Source organism: Eptesicus fuscus, chromosome 9 (genome assembly GCF_027574615.1).
Source record: "Eptesicus fuscus isolate TK198812 chromosome 9, DD_ASM_mEF_20220401, whole genome shotgun sequence".
Classification (NCBI taxonomy): Eukaryota; Metazoa; Chordata; class Mammalia; order Chiroptera; family Vespertilionidae; genus Eptesicus; species Eptesicus fuscus.
This window is the reverse complement of record NC_072481.1, coordinates 99,510,711-99,534,360: the sequence shown is the minus strand read 5'-3', so window position 1 is coordinate 99,534,360 and position 23,650 is coordinate 99,510,711. Positions and strand designations below refer to the sequence as shown.

At 41.0% G+C, this 23,650-nt stretch overlaps 1 protein-coding gene across 5 annotated transcripts in view; it reads left to right on the top strand.

The window, feature by feature from the left end:
* Positions 1 to 22,897, top strand: part of CCDC138 (coiled-coil domain containing 138) — a 216,307-nt gene extending 193,410 nt beyond the window's left edge. For all 5 annotated transcript variants that reach the window (XM_054721594.1, XM_054721593.1, XM_054721597.1 and 2 more), the window contains 2 exons: positions 20,374 to 20,512; positions 22,411 to 22,897. In XM_054721594.1, the coding sequence (XP_054577569.1) occupies positions 20,374 to 20,512; positions 22,411 to 22,576 (305 nt within the window). In that variant the 3' untranslated portion in view covers positions 22,577 to 22,897. The remainder of the gene's footprint in view (positions 1 to 20,373; positions 20,513 to 22,410) is intronic.
* The last annotated feature ends 753 nt before the right edge of the window (positions 22,898 to 23,650 follow it).

The window sequence follows — 23,650 nt, the reverse complement described above, 5'->3', positions numbered from 1 at the left end:
CTTACAGATAGACAAACCTCAGTCTCTAATTCATTTTCACTTTGCTTTATTGAAAGGTATGAAGTATGGATTAAACTCTTTTTCTAGATAATACCTATTTGATTCAACACCTTTTACTCAATGAATTCTCCCCCTTGTGTGGAGAGTCTTCCTTAAGAGTAAACTTTTTCTCCATTTTGTTATTGTTTGTAATGGTTTTCCATTTAATTCTCTTAGGTTCTCCAGATATACAATCATGTTATCTGTAAATAATAGTTACTTTTTTCCTTAACAATTTTTATAATTTTATATTGTATTGACTCAATGAATTTGGGTGTCACTTTCAGCACAATACTAAATAGCAATGACAGTAAATATTTCCATCTTAGTGCTCACTATTTATTTTTAATGCTCACTTGAGGATATGCTTATTGATTTTATTTTATTTTATTTATTTATTTTTTAAAAATATATTTTATTGATTTTTTACAGAGAGGAAGAGAGAGGGATAGAGAGCCAGAAACATCGATGAGAGAGAAACATCGATCAGCTGCCTCTTGCACATCCCCAGTTAGGTACATGGTACATGCGCAACCAAGGTACATGCCTTGACCGGAATCGAACCCGGGACCCTTGAGTCCGCAGGCCGACGCTCTATCCACTGAGCCAAACCGGTTTCGGCAGCTTATTGATTTTAGAGAGAGAGGAAGGGAGAGACAGAAAGAGAGAAACATCAATGGGTTGCCTCCCATATGTGCCTCAACGGGGATTGAACCCGCAACCTATGTATGCGCCCTTACCAGGACTGAAACCTGCAACCTCTTGGTCTACGGGTTGACATTCCAACCAACTGAGCCACCTAGCTAGGATTTAGTGCTCATTTTAATGAAAATGTTTTTAATGTTTTCCATTAAGCAAAATGTCACTGGCTTGGGTTGAAATAGACATATTTTATTATTCTAAGGAAATATCCATCTATTCTGTACAGGTTTGCTCAAGTGTGCATGTTGAATTTTGTCAAATGCATGTTTAGCATCTATGGAGTTGATATATCTAAAAAGGATCATGTAAATTAAAATGGTGACTTTGTATCATCTTTTGATTTCTGAAATAAACTACATTGGGTCATAAATTATTTTTCTTTTAATTTTAATGCACTACTAATCTTGTTTGTTTGCACCACAAAAGAAAATAAACCAGTCTCACTTATGATTATCCACACAATTTAGACTGAATGTTAGCGTTCACTTTTACTGTAACACTTGAAATACTCTATTTTATTTCTTTCCATTTTATTTTATGTCTGTTACTAGAGGCCCGGTGCACGAATTCGTGCATGGGGGGCGCTGGAGGTTGGCCGGTGGGGGGGTGAGAGGGACCATGGCAGGAGGTTGGCCGGGGAGAAGGGACCATGGGAAGTTGGCCGCTGGCCCTGAGGAGGGAGTCGGCCCTCGGACCCCCTGGGAAAGGGGCCACGTCCGCTGCCGCCCACCCCTAGGTCCCCGTTTCAGCCCGGCCCAAAGGCCCTGGCTGGGTCAGGAGAGGAGGCGATGGTTGCCGGGCCAGGTGCAGAAGGAAGGGATGCCGGGTGCCGCCGTCGGTGCCCCGCCAACCACACGGTTCCCTGCCTTCCCCCCTCCTCCTTTCCTCACTGCTGCACTGCTACCATGGTGGGCGGGCGGCCCCTGGGAAAGGGAGAGGACGGGAGCAAGACCCTTGTGTCGAGGGCTGACTTTCAATAGATTGCAGTGAGGGAGCTACTCTGCTACGTACAAAACCCCCAGAGTTAGGTCTCTATGAATGGTTTAGCACCAGGGGCCCATGGAGGCCGGATGGCCGGAGGGGGCAGGGGGACTGCGGGAGGTTGGCTGTGGGAGCACACTGACCACCAGGGAGCAGCTCCTGCATTGAGTGTTTGCCCCCTGGTGGTCAGTGTGCATCATAGCAACTGGTCAACTGGTCGTTTGGTCGTAATGGTCGCTTAGGCTTTTATATATATAGACTAACTTAACATGTTTCTTTTTTTTCTTCTTTTTTTCTCTCCCTCCCATGGGATATGGACATGTTGCTATTTGTATTAATTTCCTATGGCTTCTGTAACAAATTACTGCAAACCTGGTGCTTAAAACAAGAGAAATTTATTCTCTTACAATTCTGGAGGCCATAATTAAGTTATTGGTAGGGCTACAAAGGTCTAGGGGACAATTATTCATTGCCTCCTTCAGCTTTTAGTAATTGCAGGCATTCCTTGGCTTCTGGCTTACCACTCTAATTTCTGTCCCCTATGGTTATATTTGTTTCAAAATGTCTGTTTCATCATTATTCAAATATGGTGAGGCCAACAGATGAGGCAATGAATGCCTTTTAAAAACTCACAGTTTCTAGGAGAAAAGGACACATACACCATCTCACATTGGGGAAGCACCAGGGTTTTAATATTATTAATTCAATCACATTGACAAAGCCTTTGTCATCTAAGATAACATTCATTTTTTAAGGTACCAGTGGTTAAGATGTAGACTTCTTTGGGGGAGGGACCATTATTCAGCCTGCTGCACTATTCTTTTCATTTATCTCTTCACTAATTTGAGAATTCTGTCAGTACTGTTTTCATGTATGCTTGTTGCATTTATGGGGATTCTGTATACAGATACAACTTCTGACCCCTTCATTATGTTTTACAGTGCAGTTTTAAGTATTGACATATTCACTGAATAATAGTACCTTATTATAAGTTCATTTTTATTTTCCCTTTTATTATATACTAGAGGCCAGGTGCACGAAATTCATGCAATGGGGGGGGGGTAGTCCCCTCAGCCCAGCCTGCACCCTTTCCAATCCAGGACCCCTCAGGGGATGTCTGACCGCCGGTTTAGGCTGGATCCCAAGGATTGGGCCTAAACCAGTGGTCGGACATCCCTCTCACAATCTGGGACTGCTGGCTTCTAACCGCTCACCTGCCTCCCTGCCTGATCGCCCCTAACTGCCCTTCCCTGCCAGCCTAATCTCGCCCCCAACTGCCTCTGCCTGCCTGATCACCCCTAACTGCCCTCCCCTGCTGGCCTGATCTCGCCCCCAACTGCCCTCCCCTGCCGCCCTGGTTGCCCCCAACTGCCCTCCCCTGCTGGCCTGATCTCACCCCCAACGGCCCTCCCCTGCCGGCCTGATCGCCCCTAACTGCCCTCCCCTGTCAGCCTCATCTTGCCCTCAACTGCCCTCCCCTGCTGGCCTGATTGCCCCTAACTGCCTCTGCCTCGGCCCCCACCGCCATGGCTTTGTCTTGAAGGAAGTCAGACATCTGGAAGATGGCTGGTCGACCCGGTCTAATTAGCATATTACCCTTTTGTAGTATAGATAGGTTATATAGGATAGATTGCTTACTATCTCTTTGTATTGCTGACATAAAAGCCTGGATATATAAGAACTTGAACTGCCAGGGCATTCAAGTTTGCCCCCTCGAGCCTACAACCAAGGTATATGTTTTTGACTGGGAATTGAACCCATGGCCGACACTCTAACCACTCTATCTATACTAATAAAAGAGTAATATGCTAATTGGACTGGGAGACCTTCTGGAGACCTTCCGGATGTCCTTCTGGACAAAGCCGGGGGCTTGGTGGGCCTGCAGTCTGCCCTCAAACAGCCCTCAGCCCCTTGCCCAGGCCAGCCATGCCCCCCAGCAGGGACCCTCACCCCGATGGGAGGGGGGCGAAGCCTTTTTCAGCAGGAGGAGATGCTCTTGGCAGACAAAAACACATAATCCTATATCTGGACTGGTAGCCAGCCATATGCACTACACAACCAAACCAGTCATGAAAAAATGGAACCACTTTCTTACACCTTACACCAAACAGCTGTTGCCCTTAACCTTTTAACCTCGGATGTCCTGTGTGACTCGACACGGTTAGCATCGGTAGCAGGAATTGAGAAAAAGCAAGTGAGTGCAAAGGGTTAAAACCCCTCCTCAGCCCCCACCTTAGGTTCTGCCTTTGCAGTTCACCCAGATTAGGTTCTGATTGATTGGTTTCTATGCTAGTCAGCATCAAAAGCTCCGCCTCCTAGGCAGCCATTGTCAACTCGCACTTAACCCAGATTTGTTTCTGATTGGTTGGTTTCTATGCCAGTCAGCATCAAAAGCTCCACCTCCTAGGCAGCCATTGGCTCCTGGCACTTCACCCAGATGGGGTTCTGATTGGTCAGTTTCTATGCCAGTCAGTGTCTCTGGGCCTATGCCTGGGCCTGATCAGAGAGGCAGGGCTGATCAGCAGCCTCCACGGAGGCCCAGAGAGAAAGAGAGGTGTGGCTGCTGGCGAAGCTGGGAGAGAAAGAGAGAGGCAATGGCTGATCCACAGCTGCCACTGAGGCTTCGGATCAGACCCTGCCTCTCTCTCTGCAGACATCTCTCTGGGCCTGATCTGCAGCCCCCTCTGCAGTCAGTGCAGGGTCGCCACGGCAACCCAGCACTGACTTCCGGTGTTCTGTCGAGCCTTGGTCATTGTGGATGTTAGGGACCCTGGCTCTTTATATATATAGACTAGTGGCCCATTGCACGAAATTCGTGCATTGGGCGGGGCGGGGGGGGGATGATTGTCCCTTAGCCAAGCCTGCACTCTCTTCAATCTGGAACCCCTCGGGTGATGTCCGACTGCTGGTTTAGGCCTGATCCCTGTGGATCACCTGCCTGCCTGCCTGATTGCCCTTAACCACTCTGCCTACCGGCCTGATCCCTCCAAAATGCCCCCTGCCAGCCGTCTCTCCCCCAACTTCCCACCCCCCGCTGACCTGCTCGCCCCAACTGCCCCTCCGCTGGCCTGCTTGCCCCCAGCTGCCCCCTCCGCCATCTGCTTGGCCCCAACAGCCCCCCTGCCGACCTGCTTGCCCCCAACTGCTGCCCCTGCAGCCTGCTCACCTCTAACTGCCCTCCCCTGCTGGCCTGATTGCCCCTAACCGCCTCTGCCTCGACCCTGCCACCATGGCTTTGTCTGGAAGGATGTCTGGAAGGTCTCCTGGTTACCCTTTTATTAGTATAGAAGATAGAGACCTGATGCATGGGTTGGGGCTGGCTGGTCTGCCCTGAAGGGAGTCCTGGATCAGGGTGGGGGTCCCCTTGGGGGGTGGGGCCAGCCTGGGCAAGGGGCTGGCGTGGTTTGCAGGCCAACCACACCCCCATCGGAGTAGGGGAGGTCTCTGCTGGCGGTGGGGCCAGCCTGAGCAAGGGACTGAGGGCCGTTTTCAGGCTGGCCACGCCCCCATCAGGGTGAGGTCCCTTGGTGGGTGTGTGGCCGGCCTGGGCGAGGGGCTGAGGGCTGTTTGAGGGCAGACTGCAGGCCTGCCAAGCCTCCGGCTTTGTCCAGAAGGACATCTGGAAGGTCTTTGGAAGGTCTCCTGGTCCAATTAGCATATTACTCTTTTATTAGTATAGATAGAGTGGTTAGAGTGTCGGCCATGGGTTCAATTCCCAGTCAAGGACATATACCTTGGTTGTAGGCTCAATCCCCAACTACATGTGTGGGAGGCAACCAATCAATGTGTCTCTCTCATATTGATGTTTCTCTCTCCTCCCTTACCCCTCCCTCTCTTCCATTCTCTAAAAAAATCAATGGAAAAAATATTCTCTGGTGAGGATTTTTTAAAAAGTGTATGTGTGCTGATTACTTAAGGATATCTTGGAGATAGTAAAGGGGAATACAAAGGCTGTCTACAAGAGACCCACCTAAGAGCAAAAGACTCACACCGATTGAAAGTGAAAGGATGGAAAAATATTCCATGCAAATAGAAATGAAAAAAAAAAGCTGGGGTAGCAATATTAATTACTGACAAAATACACTTCAAAACAAAGGTTATAACAAGAGCTCAGGAAGGCCACTACATAATACTAAAGTGATCGATCTGAGAAGAAAGTATATCCCTTATAAACATACATGCACCTAATATAAGAGCACCTAAATATATATATATATTAAATTTTAAAAACTCTTGATGACTTTAAGGGAGAGATTGACAGCAATACAATCATAATAGGGGGTGTTAACACCCCACTGACATCACTGGATAGATCTTCCAGACAAAAAATCAACAAGGAAACAGCAGCCTTAAATGACACACTGGATCAGATAGATTTAATTGATATTTGCAGAATATTTCATCCCAAAGCAGCAGAATATACATTGTTCTCCATTGCACATGGAACATTCTCAAAGATAGAACACATGTAAGGACACAAAATAAGTATTAACAAATTCAAGAAGATTGAAATAATATCAAGTATCTTCTTGGATCAAAATGGCATGAAACTGCCTGGCTGGTGTGGCTCAGTGGTTGAGCATTGACCTATGAACCAGAGGGTCACAGTTTGATTCCTAGTCAGGGCACATGCCCGGGTTGTGGGTTTGATCCTCATTGGGGAACGTGCAGGAGGCAATTGAGCAATAATCCTCTCTCATCAATGTTTCTATCTCCCTTTCTCTCTGAAATCAATAAGATATATATTTTTAAAAGGCATGGAACTAGAAATCAACTACAATTAAAAAAACTCAAAAACATTTAAAAACATAGAGACTAAATAGTATGTTGTTAAACAACGAGTGTGGCCCGCCGCATGGATTTGTGCGCATTGAAAGGAAATTAATTAGAAGGTGGCCGGTGGGGCGGCACTCGGCAAGACGGGCTGGACACGCTCTGGAGCCAACCTTCCGAGGTCCCTCCCCGGCCGGCTGCACCTGGGTCGGTGCTTCGGCTCAGAGGGCATCTGCGGTCACCGCAGCTTGGCAGTAAATCAGATTTGGGGCCAACAGTGCCCCAGCAGTAACATAACCCATGGCCGAAGGTGGAATCGCATGGCCCCGCAGGGAATCAGGCTCCCTCCTCTCTGGTTCCAGGGTGCGTCACCCGAGGACTGCTGCTGCCAAGTCACAGCAGCTTCTGTCATACCTACTGGCTGGTCCGACCGTCAGACAGTTGCTTAGCCTTTTATATATATAGATAACTGGGTTACCAATGAGATCAAGAAAGAAATAAAAAACTTCCTGGAATCAAATGAAAATGAACACACAACAACTCAAAATCTATGGGACACCGAGAAAGCAGTCCTGAGAAGGGAAGTTCATAGCATTATAGGACTGCCTCAAGAAACAAGTAAAAGCTCAAATAAACAATCTAACACTACACCTAAAAGAATTAGAAAGAGAACAAAAAAAGTTTAGAGTAAGTAGAAGGAAGGAAATAATACAAATCAGAGTGGAGCCCAGCTGGCATGGCTCAGTGGTTGAGCATAGATCTATGAGCCAGAAGGTCACCATTCGATTCCTGGTCAGGGCACATGCCAGGTTGTGGGCTTGTTCCCTGGTGTGGGGCATGCAGGATGCAGCCGATCAATGGTTCTCTCATCATTGATGTTTTTCTCTCTCTATCCCTTCCTCTCTGAAATCAATAAAAATATATTTTTAAAATCAGAGTGGAAATAAATGACATAGACACTAAAAAAACAAAAACAAAGGTCAGTAAAACCAAGAGCTTTTTCTTTGAAAGGGTAAACAAGATTGATGAAGCTTTGGCCAGACTCATCAAGAAACAAAGAGAGCCCTGACTGGTGTGGCTCAGTTGGTTAAGTACCATTCCATGCACCCAGAGGTTGCCAATTCAGTTCCCATTCAGAGCACATACCAGGTTTATGGCTCCATCCCTGGTTGGATGCTTTTGGGAGGCAACCAATCAATGTTTCTCTCTTACATTAATACTTACCTCTCCCTCTCCATTCCTCTCTCCTAAAATTAATAACATTTTTTTAAAGGGAAAGAAACAGCAAGGACCCAAATAAATAAAATCAGAAAACAAAGAGGCATAGTAACAACTGACATCACAGAAATACAAAGGATTGTAAGAAAATACTATGAACAATTATATGCTAGAGCAGTGGTTCTCAACCTTCCTAATGCTGTGACCCTTTAATACAGTTCCTCATGTTGTGGTGACCCCCAACCATAAAATTACTTTCGTTGCTACTTCATAACTGTAATTTTGCTACTGTTATGAATCATAATGTAAATATCTGATATGCAGGATGTATTTTCATTGTTACAAATTGAACATAATTAAAGCATAGTGATTAATCACAAAAACAATATGTAATTATATATTGTGAGATATTTATTTCTAATTACAAATAAATGAAATTTTGTCTTGAAGCATGGTGTAGCATGGGTAACAGTCTTAATATAACAACAGTAAACTACATTGCTACATTTTGCGACAGTATGCATAAAAAGCCAACGTCAGTGCGAAGGTTGAGATTGCTTCTTTCTCACCAGATCAGAAATTCTCGGGGCAGTCTTTGCAAGAGCACAATGAAGATCATCTTCCACAGCAAGTCTACTTCTGTATTTAGACTTGATAACCAGCCAGCTGGAAAACGCTGTTTCACAAAGATATGTTGTTGGAAATGGAAGAAGGCGCAACACAGTCTCAGACAGAACAGGATATGACTGCAAACACTTGATCCAGAATTCTGTAACTGGCATTGTAGAGAAATCAGTTCTTGCTGCATCGCTGTTAATAAGGTCAATGAACTCCTCTTGTGCTGTCTCAGGAACATCTTCAACTTTGACTGTGAATGGGCTTCTGGCAAGTGCAAATGGGGTGTCAGGTAGATTTGGAAAGTGCGATGAAATTTCATCTGCAAGCATGTGCAAGTGTTCTTTCACAGAAATTATCATCGTGATCCTTTTGTCTGGTTCAATATCATGTTCCTCAAAGAAAGCAGATAAGGTTGGCAATATGTAAATTTTATTTTCATCCAATTTTTTTTGCCAAAGCTGAAGTTTCATTTGCAATGATCGGATCTTTTCAGACAAATCGAAACATGTTGCATTTGGTCCTTGCAGTGATAAATTTAACTCATTCAAGATGGCAAAGATGGCAACCAAGTAAGCTATTTTCTGCAGTTCACTTTTATTGCTGAAAAGTGCTTCGAACTGCGGTCTTGCTTTCTGATTAAAAAACGTTTTGAGTTCATCACGAAGCTCAAAAACACGTTTTAAAACTTTTCCTCTCGACAACCATCTCACTTCAGTGTGAAATAGCAGAGCATTGTTCGGCGCATCCAACTCATTGCACAGTTGTGAAAACAGTCGACTGTTTAAAGTGCTCGTCTTTACAAAATTGACAGAACTTATGACGCTTTTCATTACTTTTGTAACTCTTGTGGCAGCGTCTTCATTGCTAATATTTGCCGATGAATCATACAGTGAGTTCCAAATACTTTGACTCATTCAGTACCAAACGTTAAAATCCAGATCGACATCCTAGCATAGCTGGAGCACCATCTGTGCAAACACCACAAACCTTTTCCCTCATCTCTTTCAGAAATGAACCAACTGTGTCAAATACATCACGTGCAGTAGTTGTTGTTTCAAGAGGTTTGCAAAAAAGAAACTCATTTTTAAAGTCGCCATCATTAATATACCTCATGTAAACCAGTAACTGTGAACAGTTTGCAATGGCTGTAGATTCATCAAGCTGGATACTAAATATTGGAAGTGGAGCAGATTTAATTTCCTGGATCACCTGATCAAGAATATCAGCAGACATGTCATCTATTCTTCTGCGGACAGTGTTGTTAGATAAAGGAAATTGCACTCAATTTCATAACAAATTTGTCTCCGATCATAACTCGAACAATGTCTTTGGCCGCTGGCAACAGTAAATCCTCGGCAATGGTGTGAGGTTACATAGCTCTGGCGATTCTGAGTGCCACCAAATATGAAGCTTCAATGGCTGCTACGTTTTGTTTGTGGTACTTGCCACCAGTGTCAAGTCTGGCTTTCTTGAGTCCATCAGCTTTGTTTCTAAAATAGTTGGTATCCTTGCCGGCAAAGCTCGGATGCTTGCTATCAAAATGGCATTTTAGTTTGTTCAGCTTCATAGATTTGGCTGATAGAACTTCACAACAAATAACACATTGCAGTTTCTCAATTCCTGCTGTAATTATTGAGGTAAAACCATACTGTAAAAAATCCTCACTATATTTTCTTAACGTTCTCTACACGATCCATTGTCATGGGATGGTTTGCTAATGAAAATAATATATAACAATAGCTTTAATAATACAAAAGATGATACATGGCATAGTTCAGTCAATATAGTTCATTAAAGTTTCCTGTGATTTACCATTCTCTGTGTTGTTTTTTACATACCTGTTACTATCACAAGGGGGCAGTATTCACATCAACCACAGCTGAATATAAAAAGACCTATCAGCATCTAGATTAAGTTCCCATTGTACAGATTTTTTTTTTTGCAGTAGTTGATGATTTTACAGTACATGATTTTACATTTACCCAGTAATTATAATTCATGAAGTGTCATTTTACCTCCAATACTGCTGCTTTCAACACAGTAGCTGCTTTTAACAGAGTAGCTGCTTTCAATACAGCAGCTGCTTTCTACACAGTAGCTGCTCTCTACACAGTAGCTGCTCTCTACACATGTGTGACTGGTCCGCATAAGTACATTATGGCGCCAACCCTGTCACATGCACCTGTATTTGTACAGGGTGTATGTGATGAGGTTGGCGTGATGATCTCATCACGCTGGGTACTCGTATGTGGGCGTACCTGCATGTGGGCGGACCCACCTGGAGACGGATAGAGGAGCGGTGTCTCAGTTCCTAAGACCATCGGAAATATGTGTTTTCCCATGGTGTTAGGCGACCCCTGTGAAAGGGTCGTTCAACCCCCAAAGGGGTCGCAACCCACAGGGTGAGAACCGCTGTGCTAGAGCAAGTGCATTCTATTTTTAAATACTATTTCAATTTAGACAGTGTTTTTTAAATAAATCTTTATTGTTCAGATTTTTACAGTTGTTCCTCTTTTTCCCCCCTATATCTCCTCTCCACCCAGGTCCCACCCCACCCTCTGTCCTTACCCCGCCCCCACTGTCCTCATCCATAGGTGTACGATTTTTGTCCAGTCTCTTCCCGCAACCCCCACACCCCTTTCCCCCCGAGAATTGTCAATCCACTCCCTTTCTATGCCCCTGATTCTATTATAGTCACCAGTTTATTCTATTCATCATATTTTTAGATTCACTTGTTGATAGATATGTATTTGTTGTTCATAATTTTTATCTTTACCTTTTTCTTCTTCTTCCTCTTCTTAAAGAATACCTTTCAGCATTTCATATAATACTGGTTTGGCAGTGATGAACTCCTTTAGCTTTTTCTTATCTGTGAAGCTCTTTATCTGACCTTCAATTCTGAATGATAGCTTTGCTGGGTAGAGTAATCTTGGTTGTAGGTTCTTGCTATTCATCACTTTGAATATTTCTTGCCACTCGCGTCTGGCCTGCATAGTTTCTGTTGAGAAATCAGCTGACAATCGTATGGGTGCTCCCTTGTAGGTAACTAACTGTTTTTCTCTTGCTGCTTTTAATATTCTGTCTGTCTTTTGCTCTTGGCATTTTAATTTCCTCTTGGCATTTTGTCTTGGTGTGGTCCTCTTTGGATTCCTTTTGTTTGGGGTTCTCTGCGCTTCCTGAAATGTAAGTCTATTTCACCAGGTGGGGGAAGTTTTCTGCCATTATTTCTTGAAATAGGTTTTCAGTATCTTGCTCTCTCTCTTCTTCTGGCACCCCCATAATTCGGATGTTGGTACGCTTGAAGTTGTCCCAGAGGCTCCTTACACTATCTTCATATTTTTGGATTCTTTTTTCTTTTTGCTTTTCTGGTTGGGTGTTTTTTTGCTTCTTTGTATTTCAAATCTTTGACTTGATTCTTGCGATCCTCTAGTCTGCTGTTGGATCTCTGTATATTATTCTTTATTTCAGTCAGTGTATGCTTAATTTCTAGTTGATCCTTTTTTCATATCCTCGGTCTCGCTAAATTTATCCACCTTTTCTAGAAAATTCTTGAAAAACCTTATAACCGTGGTTTTGAACTCTATATCCAGTCATTTGCTTTCCTCCATTTCTTTCATTTGTGGCCTGTTTCTTTGTCTCCACATTTTGGCTGCTTCCCTGAGTTGATAGAGTGGCTTTGTGTGCTAGGTGTCCTATAGGGCCCAGTGGCTCAGCCTCCCCAGTTACCTGAGGTGGACACTCTTGGTGCATCCCTTTGTGGGCTGTGTGCACAGTCTTGTTGTAGTTAAGCCTTGATTGTTGTTGGTATCACTGGGAGGAATTGACCTCCAGGCCAATTGGCTGTAAGGATCAGCTGTGTCTACGATGGGAGAACTTCTCTGTGCTGGAGACATCCTTATGAGACAAGACTTGCTTCAGTGGGGCTTTGGTGCTCACTGAGTCTGCCCCCTGAGTGTGTCCCTTATGGATCTGAGGAGTTGTAATCTGAATGGTCCCACTCTGACCCCTGGGTACACTGGCTCTTGGATCTCCAAGGAGGTGCTAATTTAGCCTCTGCCTGAGGCCACCCAGCAGGAGCTATGGAGAGATCTGCAGATTCCTCTTCTTTGTTTGGGTTTTGGAGGTGCCCAGATGAGGCCCAGCTGTGAAGCAGTGCAAGCTGCTGTGGGGCCTTGGGCCTTCTTTTGGATGTTCTGGGTCTCACTGACTCAGCTGCAGTTTGTTAGGTAAGTTTAGATTTCAAAGGACCAGGCCATTCACATGCAAAAGCCTCTGTACACAGCTTGGATGGGGCAGAGTCTCAGGTCGGAGCAAACAACAATGCCTTCGTGGGGCGGGATCTCAGGGTGGAGCACACAGCAATGGCTTCCCGTCAGCCCTGCCCTAAGAGGCCCCTGGGTCTCAGTGTCCTGCGGTTATCGCTGCAAGCACCTCTGAGAGAAAGCCACCCTCGAGTTTCGCCTGCTGCCAGACAGTCCAGTTTCTCCCCTTATGAGTCTGGGTCCCCAGAGTCTCGCCCGGAACTGGAGTTCAGAGCAGTCAGGAGCTTTTGTCTCCCTCCCGACTGAGAAAGCCAGCTGCGCACTCAGTTGCCAGCCCTCTTCGCGCCCGCGCCTCTGTACCTCTGCCTTCTGCAGCTCCACTGAGTCTCAGTGTGCTTTTCTCTTTCCTTCTAGTTGTAGAATTTCCACTCAGCCAGCCTTCCTGTGGTTCTGGATGATGTCCGTTTTGTCTTTTAGTTGTAGTTTTGAAATTGTTGTGCGAGGCAGCAGTTTAGGTGTTTACCTATGCTGCCATCTTGTTTTCTCCTCCAATTTAGACAGTGTTGACTCCCAGCCATAAAAGATGAGGGCATTGGCACTGTTGCACTTTCCATCCCCCTTCCTCCCCTTCCTGACTTTCTTAGTCATTATTTTTACATTGTCAGAGATTATATTTTTACATTGTTCTGTGACCACAATTTGCACATTAGCTTCATATTAGGTTTTATGGATTACATTGCTTTGTATTTGTTTCACGTTTATTTATATTCAGTGCTCAACTAGTCCTTTTATTTTAACTTTTATATTTCTTTGTTCTCAGTTTTGAATAATTTCTTAATTGCTGTCTCCTTCATATACATCCCTGTCACCATACCTCCCAACCCCGAGCCCCAATTTAGGAAGTCCTGTTGGGTACTGAATCATCTCATGTATTAAAATGCTGGCCTATGGCTTTTATACTTAACAAAATTTTTCTTGAATAAAGTGGTTTAAAGTGTCTCATTGCTTTATGTGTTTGCTGTTATTTCAGCGAAGTCTGAGGGCAGTCTGATTTTTCCATTAAAGGTTGTTTATTGTTTGCTCAGGTGGTTTCTTACTATTTTATCTTTGAAGTTCAGAATATAGCTTGCTGTTAAATGTTCTGAAGCAAATTTTTCTGAAACACTATTGTTCTCTTTCAATCTGCAGATTCATTTCTTTGTTTATTTAGCATTTCATATCTATATACATAAAATCCTAAGTGACCACTGCAACCAAATGGATGACCAAACAGGCTGCGTGGGGCGACCAGGCCAGCAGGGGATTAGTGAGGGGCAACCAAACGACTGAGAAGCAGGCTGAGTGGGGCAACCAGGTCGGCAGGGGGGTTAGTGAGGGGTGACCAAATGACCAAATAGCAGGTTGTGTGGAGTGACCAGGCCCGCAGGGAGGGAAGTTGGGGGTGACCAGGCCGGTAGGGGGTCAGTTGGGAGCGACCAGGCCAGCAGGGGGGGCAGTAAGGGGCGACCAGGCCAGTGGGGGGGGGCAGTTGAGAGTGACCAGGCCAGCAGGAGGGGCAGTAAGGGGCGACCAGGCCGGCAGGGGGGGGGGGCAGTTGGGGGCGATCAGGCAGGCAGGCAAGCAGGTGAGCAGTTAGGAGCCGGTGGTCCCGGATTGTGAGAGGGATGTCTGACTGCCGGTTTAGGTAGTTGGACATCCCCCAAGGGGTCCCAGATTGGAGAGGGTTCAGGCTGGGCTGAGGGGACCCCCTCCCCCTGTGCATGAATTTCATGCACCGGGCCTCTAGTCTATATATATAAAAGGCTAATATGCTAAGTGTCCCTCCACCTGTCTGACTGGTCGCTATGATGCGCACTGACCACCAGGGGGCAGATGCTCAACATAGGAGCTGCCAAACTGATGTGACTTGCCAGCAGTGGTTCTTGGGTGATGCACCCTGAAACCAGAGAGGAGGGAGCCTGATTCCTCGTGGGGCCGCATGATTCCACCTTTGGCCCTGGGTTATGTTGTTGCTGGGGCACTGTTGGCCCCAAATCTGGTTTACTGCACACTTGCGTTTGTGTTCCACACCCTGTACGACAGCAACTTTGCAGAGTGCCCTCTTGCACTCTGGGACCCCTCAGGGGGTGTCGGAGAGTCAGTTTTGACCCGATCCCCACAGGCCAGGCTGAGGGACCCCACCTGCCCGAGGGACCCAGCTTGCTCCACAGACTCTCTTTGAGCCATGGTGCCACCCCAGGTGCGGCTGGCTGGGGAGGGACCACGGAGGTAGGCTCCAGGGTGTGTCTGGCCTGTCTCGCCCACTCCCGCCCCACCGGCCACCCTCTAACTAATTTCCTTTCAATGTGCATGTATCCGTGTACGGGGTCACTAGTTAATATATAATTTTCTTTTGTTAATTTTATGTTAGATATACAAGTTATCCTCATTTTGGATCTTTTTTAAAAAAAAATGTATTTTTCTTGATTTCAGAGAGGAAAGGGAGAGAAAAGAGAGAGAGAAACATCAATGATGAGAGAAAATCATTGATTGGCTGCCTCCTGCACATCCCCCACTGTGGATCAAACCCGAAACCCGTGCATGTGCCCTGACCGGGAATCGAACTCTGACTTCCTGGTTCATAAATCAATGCTCAACCACTGAACCACACCAGCCAGGCTTGGATCCTTTTTGATGGTCTTCCATATCTTGGCTTTTTCTAATCATTCTTTTCCTCATTTGTGTTTATATTCTCTCTGATTTTTATTATAATAATCTAATTTTCAGCTACATTATTTAGGTTCTTGATGTTTTAAATTTATTACTTTTTTTAATGGTGGTTTTTTAATATGCTCTTTTTCTCTATCTGTATCTCTTTTCCCCTCTATCTTTTTCAAATCCTGATGTTTATCATATTTTCTTATTCATTGACTAGCCATAATTTTATTAGGCTTCCTATATTCCTTTTGTATTGATTGGTTGATCATTTGCTGTAATATGTATAGCAAATTGCCAGGCTGTTTCTAATTAATCTTTATAAGTAACATATTTTGCTCAAGAGCTTTTATTTTTTTACTTTTTTTCTATATTTTTATTGATTTCAGGGAGGAAGGGAGACGGAGAGAGATAGAAACATCAATGCTGAGAAAATCATTGATCGGCTGCCTTCTGCATGCCCACTACTGGGGATTGAGCCCGCATCCCAGGCATGTGCCCTTGACTGGAATCAAGCCCAGGACTCTTCAGTCCGCAGGCCGACACTCTATCCACTGAGCCAAACCAAGTAGGGCTCTAATTAATCTTGTTCTTGCTTTTGAGCCTACTTGTCCAGACTATCTGTATGTCCTCATAGAGGGTGAGGGACTTCTGCACTCTCTTCTTACCACCATAATCAAGTCCAGTTTTTTCTCCCTTCAGAGCTACAATTTAAAAGCCTTTTTTCTTAATATATACATTTTGTCTTGTAGCCAGTAGGTGTACTAATGACATGCTTTTTTTGTTAGACCCTTAGGGCTGTGTTCTCACTTCTGAGATTTTGTTAAAATGTCTAATTTAGGTTCATTTCACCTAATTTGGAAAGTGGGGGAATGAGTATTCTCTTCCCATGGAGAAATTCTTTTGGCTTTAATCTTGCTCCCCAATACAATATGTATTCTGGAATATCAAATTACTTCTTGCAAACCTCTCTGTTTTCCAGTCAGAATAGTCAAAGGTGACAAAAGCTGGCGAGTTTGCTCTCTTCAGGTTTGAGGAGTCTTAGCAAGAATTACCAAGATTTTGTCAACTTCTCAGTGTCTTGTGGAAGAAGGGTTGTTAAGGAGGCCAGTACCCGGGCCACACTTCTCACTCTCTTCCACTCTAGAATTTTACGTTTGTAAGAGTCATGGCATTGACTTGTGCTCCTTTCTTTTTGTGTTTGTGTCTGGTTGTTGAAGGTGAGGGTTTTGTTTGTTTACTTGTTTGTTTCTGCTGGTTTTTCATTTGTTTGTTTGTTTTATAATTTTATTTTGAGAGTACACTTATTAAAGCTGGAGATAGTGAAACAAGGAAGGGCCTAGGACAGAAGAAGCAACAGGAAAGAGACTAGGTTAGGTGGAGCTGCTTTGGCTCTCTAGAAATGTCATGGGAAAGAAGTGAATCAAGGTGTGACTGCTGTCAGCTCACTCTGGCAGGGCAGTTAAAAGCATTTTAAAATTAATTAATTTGGAATCAAGCCAATAAATCTCTTTTACTTTTCAAAGAACTTCACAAGCTTCACTGTTTCAATGTGCTGATATACTAAAGTGTTTGGATAGTCTTGGCTCTTTTCATTACAGAGGTCATAAAACAGGTTCACTTTCACTTGGCAATGTTGACTCTTTTTTTTGTAATAACTCTGAAATGTGTGTGTTTTGTTCGTGCCAAGACCTGATTTACATATAATGTAAAATAAAATACAGGAAGATACACTCTCTTTCACATTTTGGTAATAAACAAAAAACCATCATAAGTTTCTCTTTTGGCATTTAAACTTTAAATAGAAAATATTGATATTGTAAATTGTAGGTACAGTAAAACCTTGATATAATCAAAGGGTGGGTGTCCATAAAAGCTGAAAGTTCAGCCCTAGTTGGTTTGGCTCAGTGGATAGAGCGTGGGTCTGCGGACTGAAGGGTCCTGCGTTTGATTCCAGTCAAGGGCACATGCCTGGGTTGCGGGCTCGATCCCCAGTAGGGGGTGTGCAGGAGGCAACTAGTCAATGATTCTTTCTCATCATTGATGTCTCTATCTCTCTTTTCCTCTCCCTATATTTAAAGCTGATAGTCCATTATATAATAAAGTAGGTTTTCCAAATATGTATGTTAGAAAATTGACAAATCATTAGTTTACCTGTTTTTACTTATGTAGACACATTTGTGTAATTAAAATTAAGTATGTATGAGAAGTTTATTTTTCTATATGTGTTACTGCAATTTTAAATTTACACTGAATAGGTCTAGGAAAATAGGTCTTCTTGTTTAGGGTTGACGTGAGTCATCAAATGCACACAGCTGGGGTGTAGCTTAGTGCATATGGGAATAGTGGAGGCAGGAGTTAAAAATGCTGCAGAAAGTCAGGCCCGAGACAACAACCAATTACCACAATGCAACGAGGTGTGATCATGCGCTGATCATTCCAAGAACATTGTTTATGAGCAGTGACACTTGGATTTAAGCATGTAGACTATAGTTGTGGATAAGAAATATTTATTTATGTCTGGGAAATTACTACAGTGTTTTTCCAACATACAGCTATTTGCTAAAATTTGTAAAAAAAATAACAGTGAATTAATAACAAAAAATAACCAGTTAATTTAATTATAAGCAGATCTTGGTTAAAAGCATTTAATTTATTTACTTTTTAAATATGTTTTTATTGATTTTTTAGAGAGAGAGAAAGGGAGAGGGAGAGAGAAACATCAATGATAAACATACATCAGCTGCCTCCTGCACATCCCCCACTGGAGACTAAGCCTGAAACCCGGGCGTGTGCCCTGACTGGTAATCAAACTGGTGACCTTTTGGTTCATGGGTCAATGCTCAACCACTCAGCCACTCTGGCAGGGCAGTTAAAAGCATTTTAAAATTAATGGTGTTAATTTTCACATATGACATACAGACCAGAAATTTTGCCTGCTAAATCTGAAGTCTGTTAAATCGAGGTCCACAAAATCGAGGGTTTACTGTATGTTAGAATTCTCAGTGGTCTTTCTTGTCATGTTCGTTACCCTTTGATTTCAATACTGTAAGCTATAAAATATTTAGCCTTCTTGTTTAGGGTTGACGTGAGTCATGTCTCAGGTTCTGAAATAAGAAAACTGTACAATTCTCTAGTGAAACTGCTTGAAGTATCACTCATTGTATTTTTAATGCTATTTGTAAATAATGTATGTTCTAGTTGTAACCTAAATCTTCATTCTTTAAGATTTTTTAATTACAAAAATTTTTTAATACAATTGACATTTAAATATCATGTTAGTTTCAGGTGTACAGCATAATGGTTAGACATTTATATAATTAAATTTTCATTCTTTAAGGAGATTCTTCATAACAGATTAAGATACACACACATGCATGCGCACACACAGTCACATACAAATACATATGACTTGCTGAAAACTACATATGCATATGACCTGCTGAAAATTACACCTGCATATGACCTACTGAGAACAAAGTGTAGACCATACCTGGGTTAGACGACTCTGGGGAAAGCATTGTTTTTCTCCTACCTTTACCACATGGTTACATGTAAAAGGCATAATCGTTGTCTCTAGTGCTCCATTGCTAGCATAAACCATCTTTCATTTTCTTTTATCAAAATATTCCTCTGACTTTATTTTTTTTGCATTTTGTTGATTCTGTTATTTAATACAGTAAGTTCTTACTTAATGTCATTGTCAATAGGTTCTTCAACTTTAAGTGAAACGATGTGTAATGGAAACCAATTTTATTACAGCTAATTGATATAAACAAGAGTTAAATTCCTAAGGTATCTCATTAACATCATAACAAGACATTAGATGAAAGAAACTACATTATTTGAGGACCTGCTGTAGTGTATTTTATTCAGTACACTATCAAGATGCAGTCACATAGTTTTTCAAACTGTGTTTATGGATGTAAACAGAAGGAAGAATGCAAACCTATCGTATTTGTATGTCTTTTATATCTAGTAACCTATGTATCTGTTTTTGAAATAAAGTCCTGTATATAAATTGTGGGAGCTTCTGAGTTTTACAAAGACTTTTTACAGAGGAATTTAACTATTTTAAAGGCCATGATTTAATATTTTTGTTTCTGTTCAAGCTTCTCTAATTGCCAATAATAATACCTTAAGAAAAAAATTTTATACATTATTTTGTCCAACGCATAGCAGCCCTAACGGAGCTTTTAGTTTTCACTATTACAAACTTTACTGTATTCCTTATTCATAAACCTTGGCATATGTCTCTATCAGGCACATTCTAAGAGGCAGAATTGCTGACTCAAAGGTATACACTCTTAAGGCTTTTGATACAAATTTCCCAGTTCCTATTATTTTATCCTATTAAGGTTTAATATTTTTACTGTATTTATTCAATTGTGAATTGCTTGCTTATGATGTTTGTTCATTACTAAAATTATTAGGTCCATCTTTTTTTTATAGTAATAAATCTTTTGGCAAATAAATTACAAAAAGAAGTTTGGCATTTTCCTTCTGCTTTGTTTTGTTGTTGTTGTTTTTTTGGAGCTTTTGCCTTTTAATTTACAAATCTTTTTACATAGACATTTAAAATTTTTATTGTGAAAATTTTCAATCTTTCTTTTATGAATCTTTTTCCTTTTTGCTTGTATGCTTAAAAAGCTATTCCGTATCCAGTGATCATATAAATTGTCGTTAACACTGAAATGAAATTGTTAAATATAGAGTATTAAAAAACGGTTACTATCCCAACAAAATTTCTTATTGCTAATTATTTAAATTCAGCCTACTGTTATGAACTTATTGAAGAAATGACTACCACCCCCCTTTCTTTCAGACATGGGATTTCTGCTCAATTCTACTTAATGGAAGTTTAATATAAGGGAAAATAATCTTATCTTTGGTTTGCATTATTCAACAAGAGCCAGTGGTATTTTAATTTTTAAGATGATGATATTTTTGCCTCAAAGTTCACATATGAAAATCAACTCAGTATTTAAAAATACCCCATACAATTCTGATTTTATTTTGGTTTTTAATTTCTTTTTTTCTTTTTTGGCTACTCCCTAACAGTAAAGCACTGGGATTTGTTTTGCAGAATCCTTGCAGCCTTTCCTGGAAGCCTGTAGCAACACTCTGTTTTTTCGTACTTGCTCTGTGCTGCTTCGAACCCCTAAGCTTGATCTTCAAATACTAGAAAAGCTCAGTATTATTCTACAGAAACTTTCTAAAATCAAGTAAGAATTTTTCATTTCTAATATTTTTTATTAAAAGATACCTTTTTGTGATCATTTAGACCTTTCTGTATCCTGTACTAGTTCAACTTTGATTATTAAATCAAAATTTTCAGTAAACATGTAGAAAATTGATACTCATGCATATTAGCACTTGTTTGACACTTAGTGATACAGTAAAGTTATAGTTTTAATCTTAGAATGTTTTGTTGTTTCTGGTAAGTGAGCTTTAAATACCACAGAGTATGTAAAACTAAGAGCAATTTTTAGCAATCAAGTGATAGTATTAGAACAAATTATTGCACACTGGTATTCTGTACCACCACAAGTGAAAATAAAAATTATAATAAAGTATATTTCTCAGATTCTTATTGTGTACTAAAGTTAGGGAATGAGAAAGAAGCAGGCAGAAAAGATTTTGAATAATGTTTACTTTAGGAAACTATATGAGCTTCCTGCCACTAATTTGGATTTTACTGTAAGAATTAGGGGCTTTCTTTTTATATTTCCTCTTAAGCAAATATAGGTATAATCATTTAAAAAATTATAAATAGATTTTTAAGGTATATTTTCTTAGAATCTTGGTATGGTCCAGTTTTTATGACAGTTAAATTGTAGTTTTGGTTCAGCTCCTCTGTGCCCTTTCTTTCTCCTCAGTCATGACTTCCATGGTGGTGAACATAGGTGTTTACCAGGCCTCATTCAAGTATGAATGCATCTTAAAATTATTTGCAGATGTGTGATAGTGGGTTCATACATCCTATTTGGTGCCTACCACACCATAGTAAATTATTAGTTATCAAATTACAATCTCATACTCAGCTCACCAAATTATTGGTTTTCATCTGGTGTCATTTAAACTTACAAAATCATTGTCTTCCTTTTCTTGAAGACTGACTGTAATATGATTGTCTTGATTTGTAATCAGTAAATTCTCAATAAGGCCTGTTATAGTTACCTGTGGTGGCATGAAACTACAATTACATTCCTTAGGTTTCATTCTTCCTTAGGTGTTAATTCATGGGATATTTTTTAAGTGGTCCCAAAATTGCAAATATATCCTTGGATTGGAAACAGTTGATGCTCAAGCAGTCTTAAAGTAAATCTTTAAAACCACAAAGATATAAATTCTTCTGTATCAAATAGATGGTTATATACAGTTATTTAATAATTTCTCCCAAGATATAAGTATATGTAGACAGGAAATAAGAAATATGCAATCAGATATAATTCTAACTAATTGATCATGAAATTACTAACTGGTTATTAGAAAGAGGATGGTTGAAAAGATATTTTGGTACAAAGGCAAAAGGTAAACCAATATTCTGCTACTTTAAAAAGCCCAGCTTACTTAAAATAAGTTGATCTAGTACTTGTATTTGACTTCTTCTAGCTGTTACAGAAAAAGCTATTCTCAATGGTTGTAATAGTGAATTGGTACAGTTTTCAGGATTATGAACCATTTTCTTTTTCCTTGAATACTTTGTCATTTTAGGCCTATCTTATGAAACTCACTTTATTTATCTTGGCATGTTAATTCTTTTTTGTAAATATATTTTTATTGATTTCAAAAAGGAAGGGAGAAGAAGAGAGAGACAGAAACATCAATGATGAGAGAGAATCATTAATCAGCTGCCTCCTGCATGCCCCTACTAGGGATGGAGCCTGCAACCTGGGCATATGCCCTGACCAAGAATCAAACCATGACTTCCTGGTTCATAGGTCGACGCTAAACCCCTAAGCACACCAGCTGGGTGGCATGTTAATTCCTTAGTTACCTATTTTCTTCACTATTTTTAAAAACAGATGCCATTTTTCTACATTTACACATGTTATCAATATAATTACAGATGAATTCCTTAAGTGTGTGTAATTAAATTAATGTACTCATTCTCTTACAGGAGTAATAAGAAGTTCTTTGAACTTTTTACAATTCATCTGATGCTTCAGGAAATACAAAGGACAACACATCCAGAGCATGCCTTTCTCTGTATTAACCTAAATTCAACTCTGTTCAATTTGGGTTTAACGAAATGCAACTCCCTGGCTTCCAATGCAAGCCATTAGACTGGCTTATTCTTATTTTATATACATTATATATGTGTTGCTTATTTGTAAGATTGCAAAAATCATCAAAGTAACTAAAAGTCTACCAAGTAAAGTTTCCAGTAGCATCATTTATCATGAAAAATAAGATAGAACATTTTTTTTTACTTTAAGAATGAAATCTATAGGAGCTCTGGAACTATTGTAATGTTACAGTTCAACTTAGGTAGTACAATGTGTAAAATGGAATTTTCAGAATTAATGACACTGGGGTTATTTTTTGTAAAACTGTTTTATAAAAATTCTTAAAATTATGTGATTATTTGGAATAAAACTGGTGTTTATGTGGGAACAGGGCTAGATCGTGTTGTCATTCTTTTTTCTTAATATATTAGAAATCTCCCCCTTTGGAAACAAAAGTACATAAATTTTAACTATCACCTTCATATTATAACTTTTCTATATATCCTAGATTCACAGATATTGATATTTTATTGTGTTGTCCATGAAGCACTTTAGAGAAAATTTTTTGATTTTTCTAGTTTATTTTCCAAATTAATTTAATTATTACCAAAGCATATTTGTACAAAATAAAAAAAATTTTACACTGAAAAATTAAAATGTCATAATCACAACGCCCAGAAATATCTACCTCTTGCTGTAGCCAAGGATGAGTGAAGTAGCCAGAAACAAAAAAAATTCCATTATGGATACTTCAGAAAAATTCCATTATGGATACTTTTGTTAACAGAACAAAAGACTAGCTTCTCAGAACACACAATGCCTAGAGATGGGACCAGTAAGAGAGTGGATGCCAGGTGGTAGAGCAGAGGTTGGCACGTCAGCATGGGATATTTGATGTTTCTGAAGAAGAGAACAAGACAAGTAAAGCACAGCATTATTCAAAGATGTAGTTGAATAAAGATTTGCGGGGGCTAAAGAAAGATCTGCATGTACAGATTGGAAAAGCTCATCATGTTCCAGAAAAATCAGTGAGGAACGGAGTCTAAATTAGACACATCCTGTACTTTAGATATATTACAATTATAATTTAATGATAAGTGTTAAATATTAAGGATAAAGCAGAAACAAACA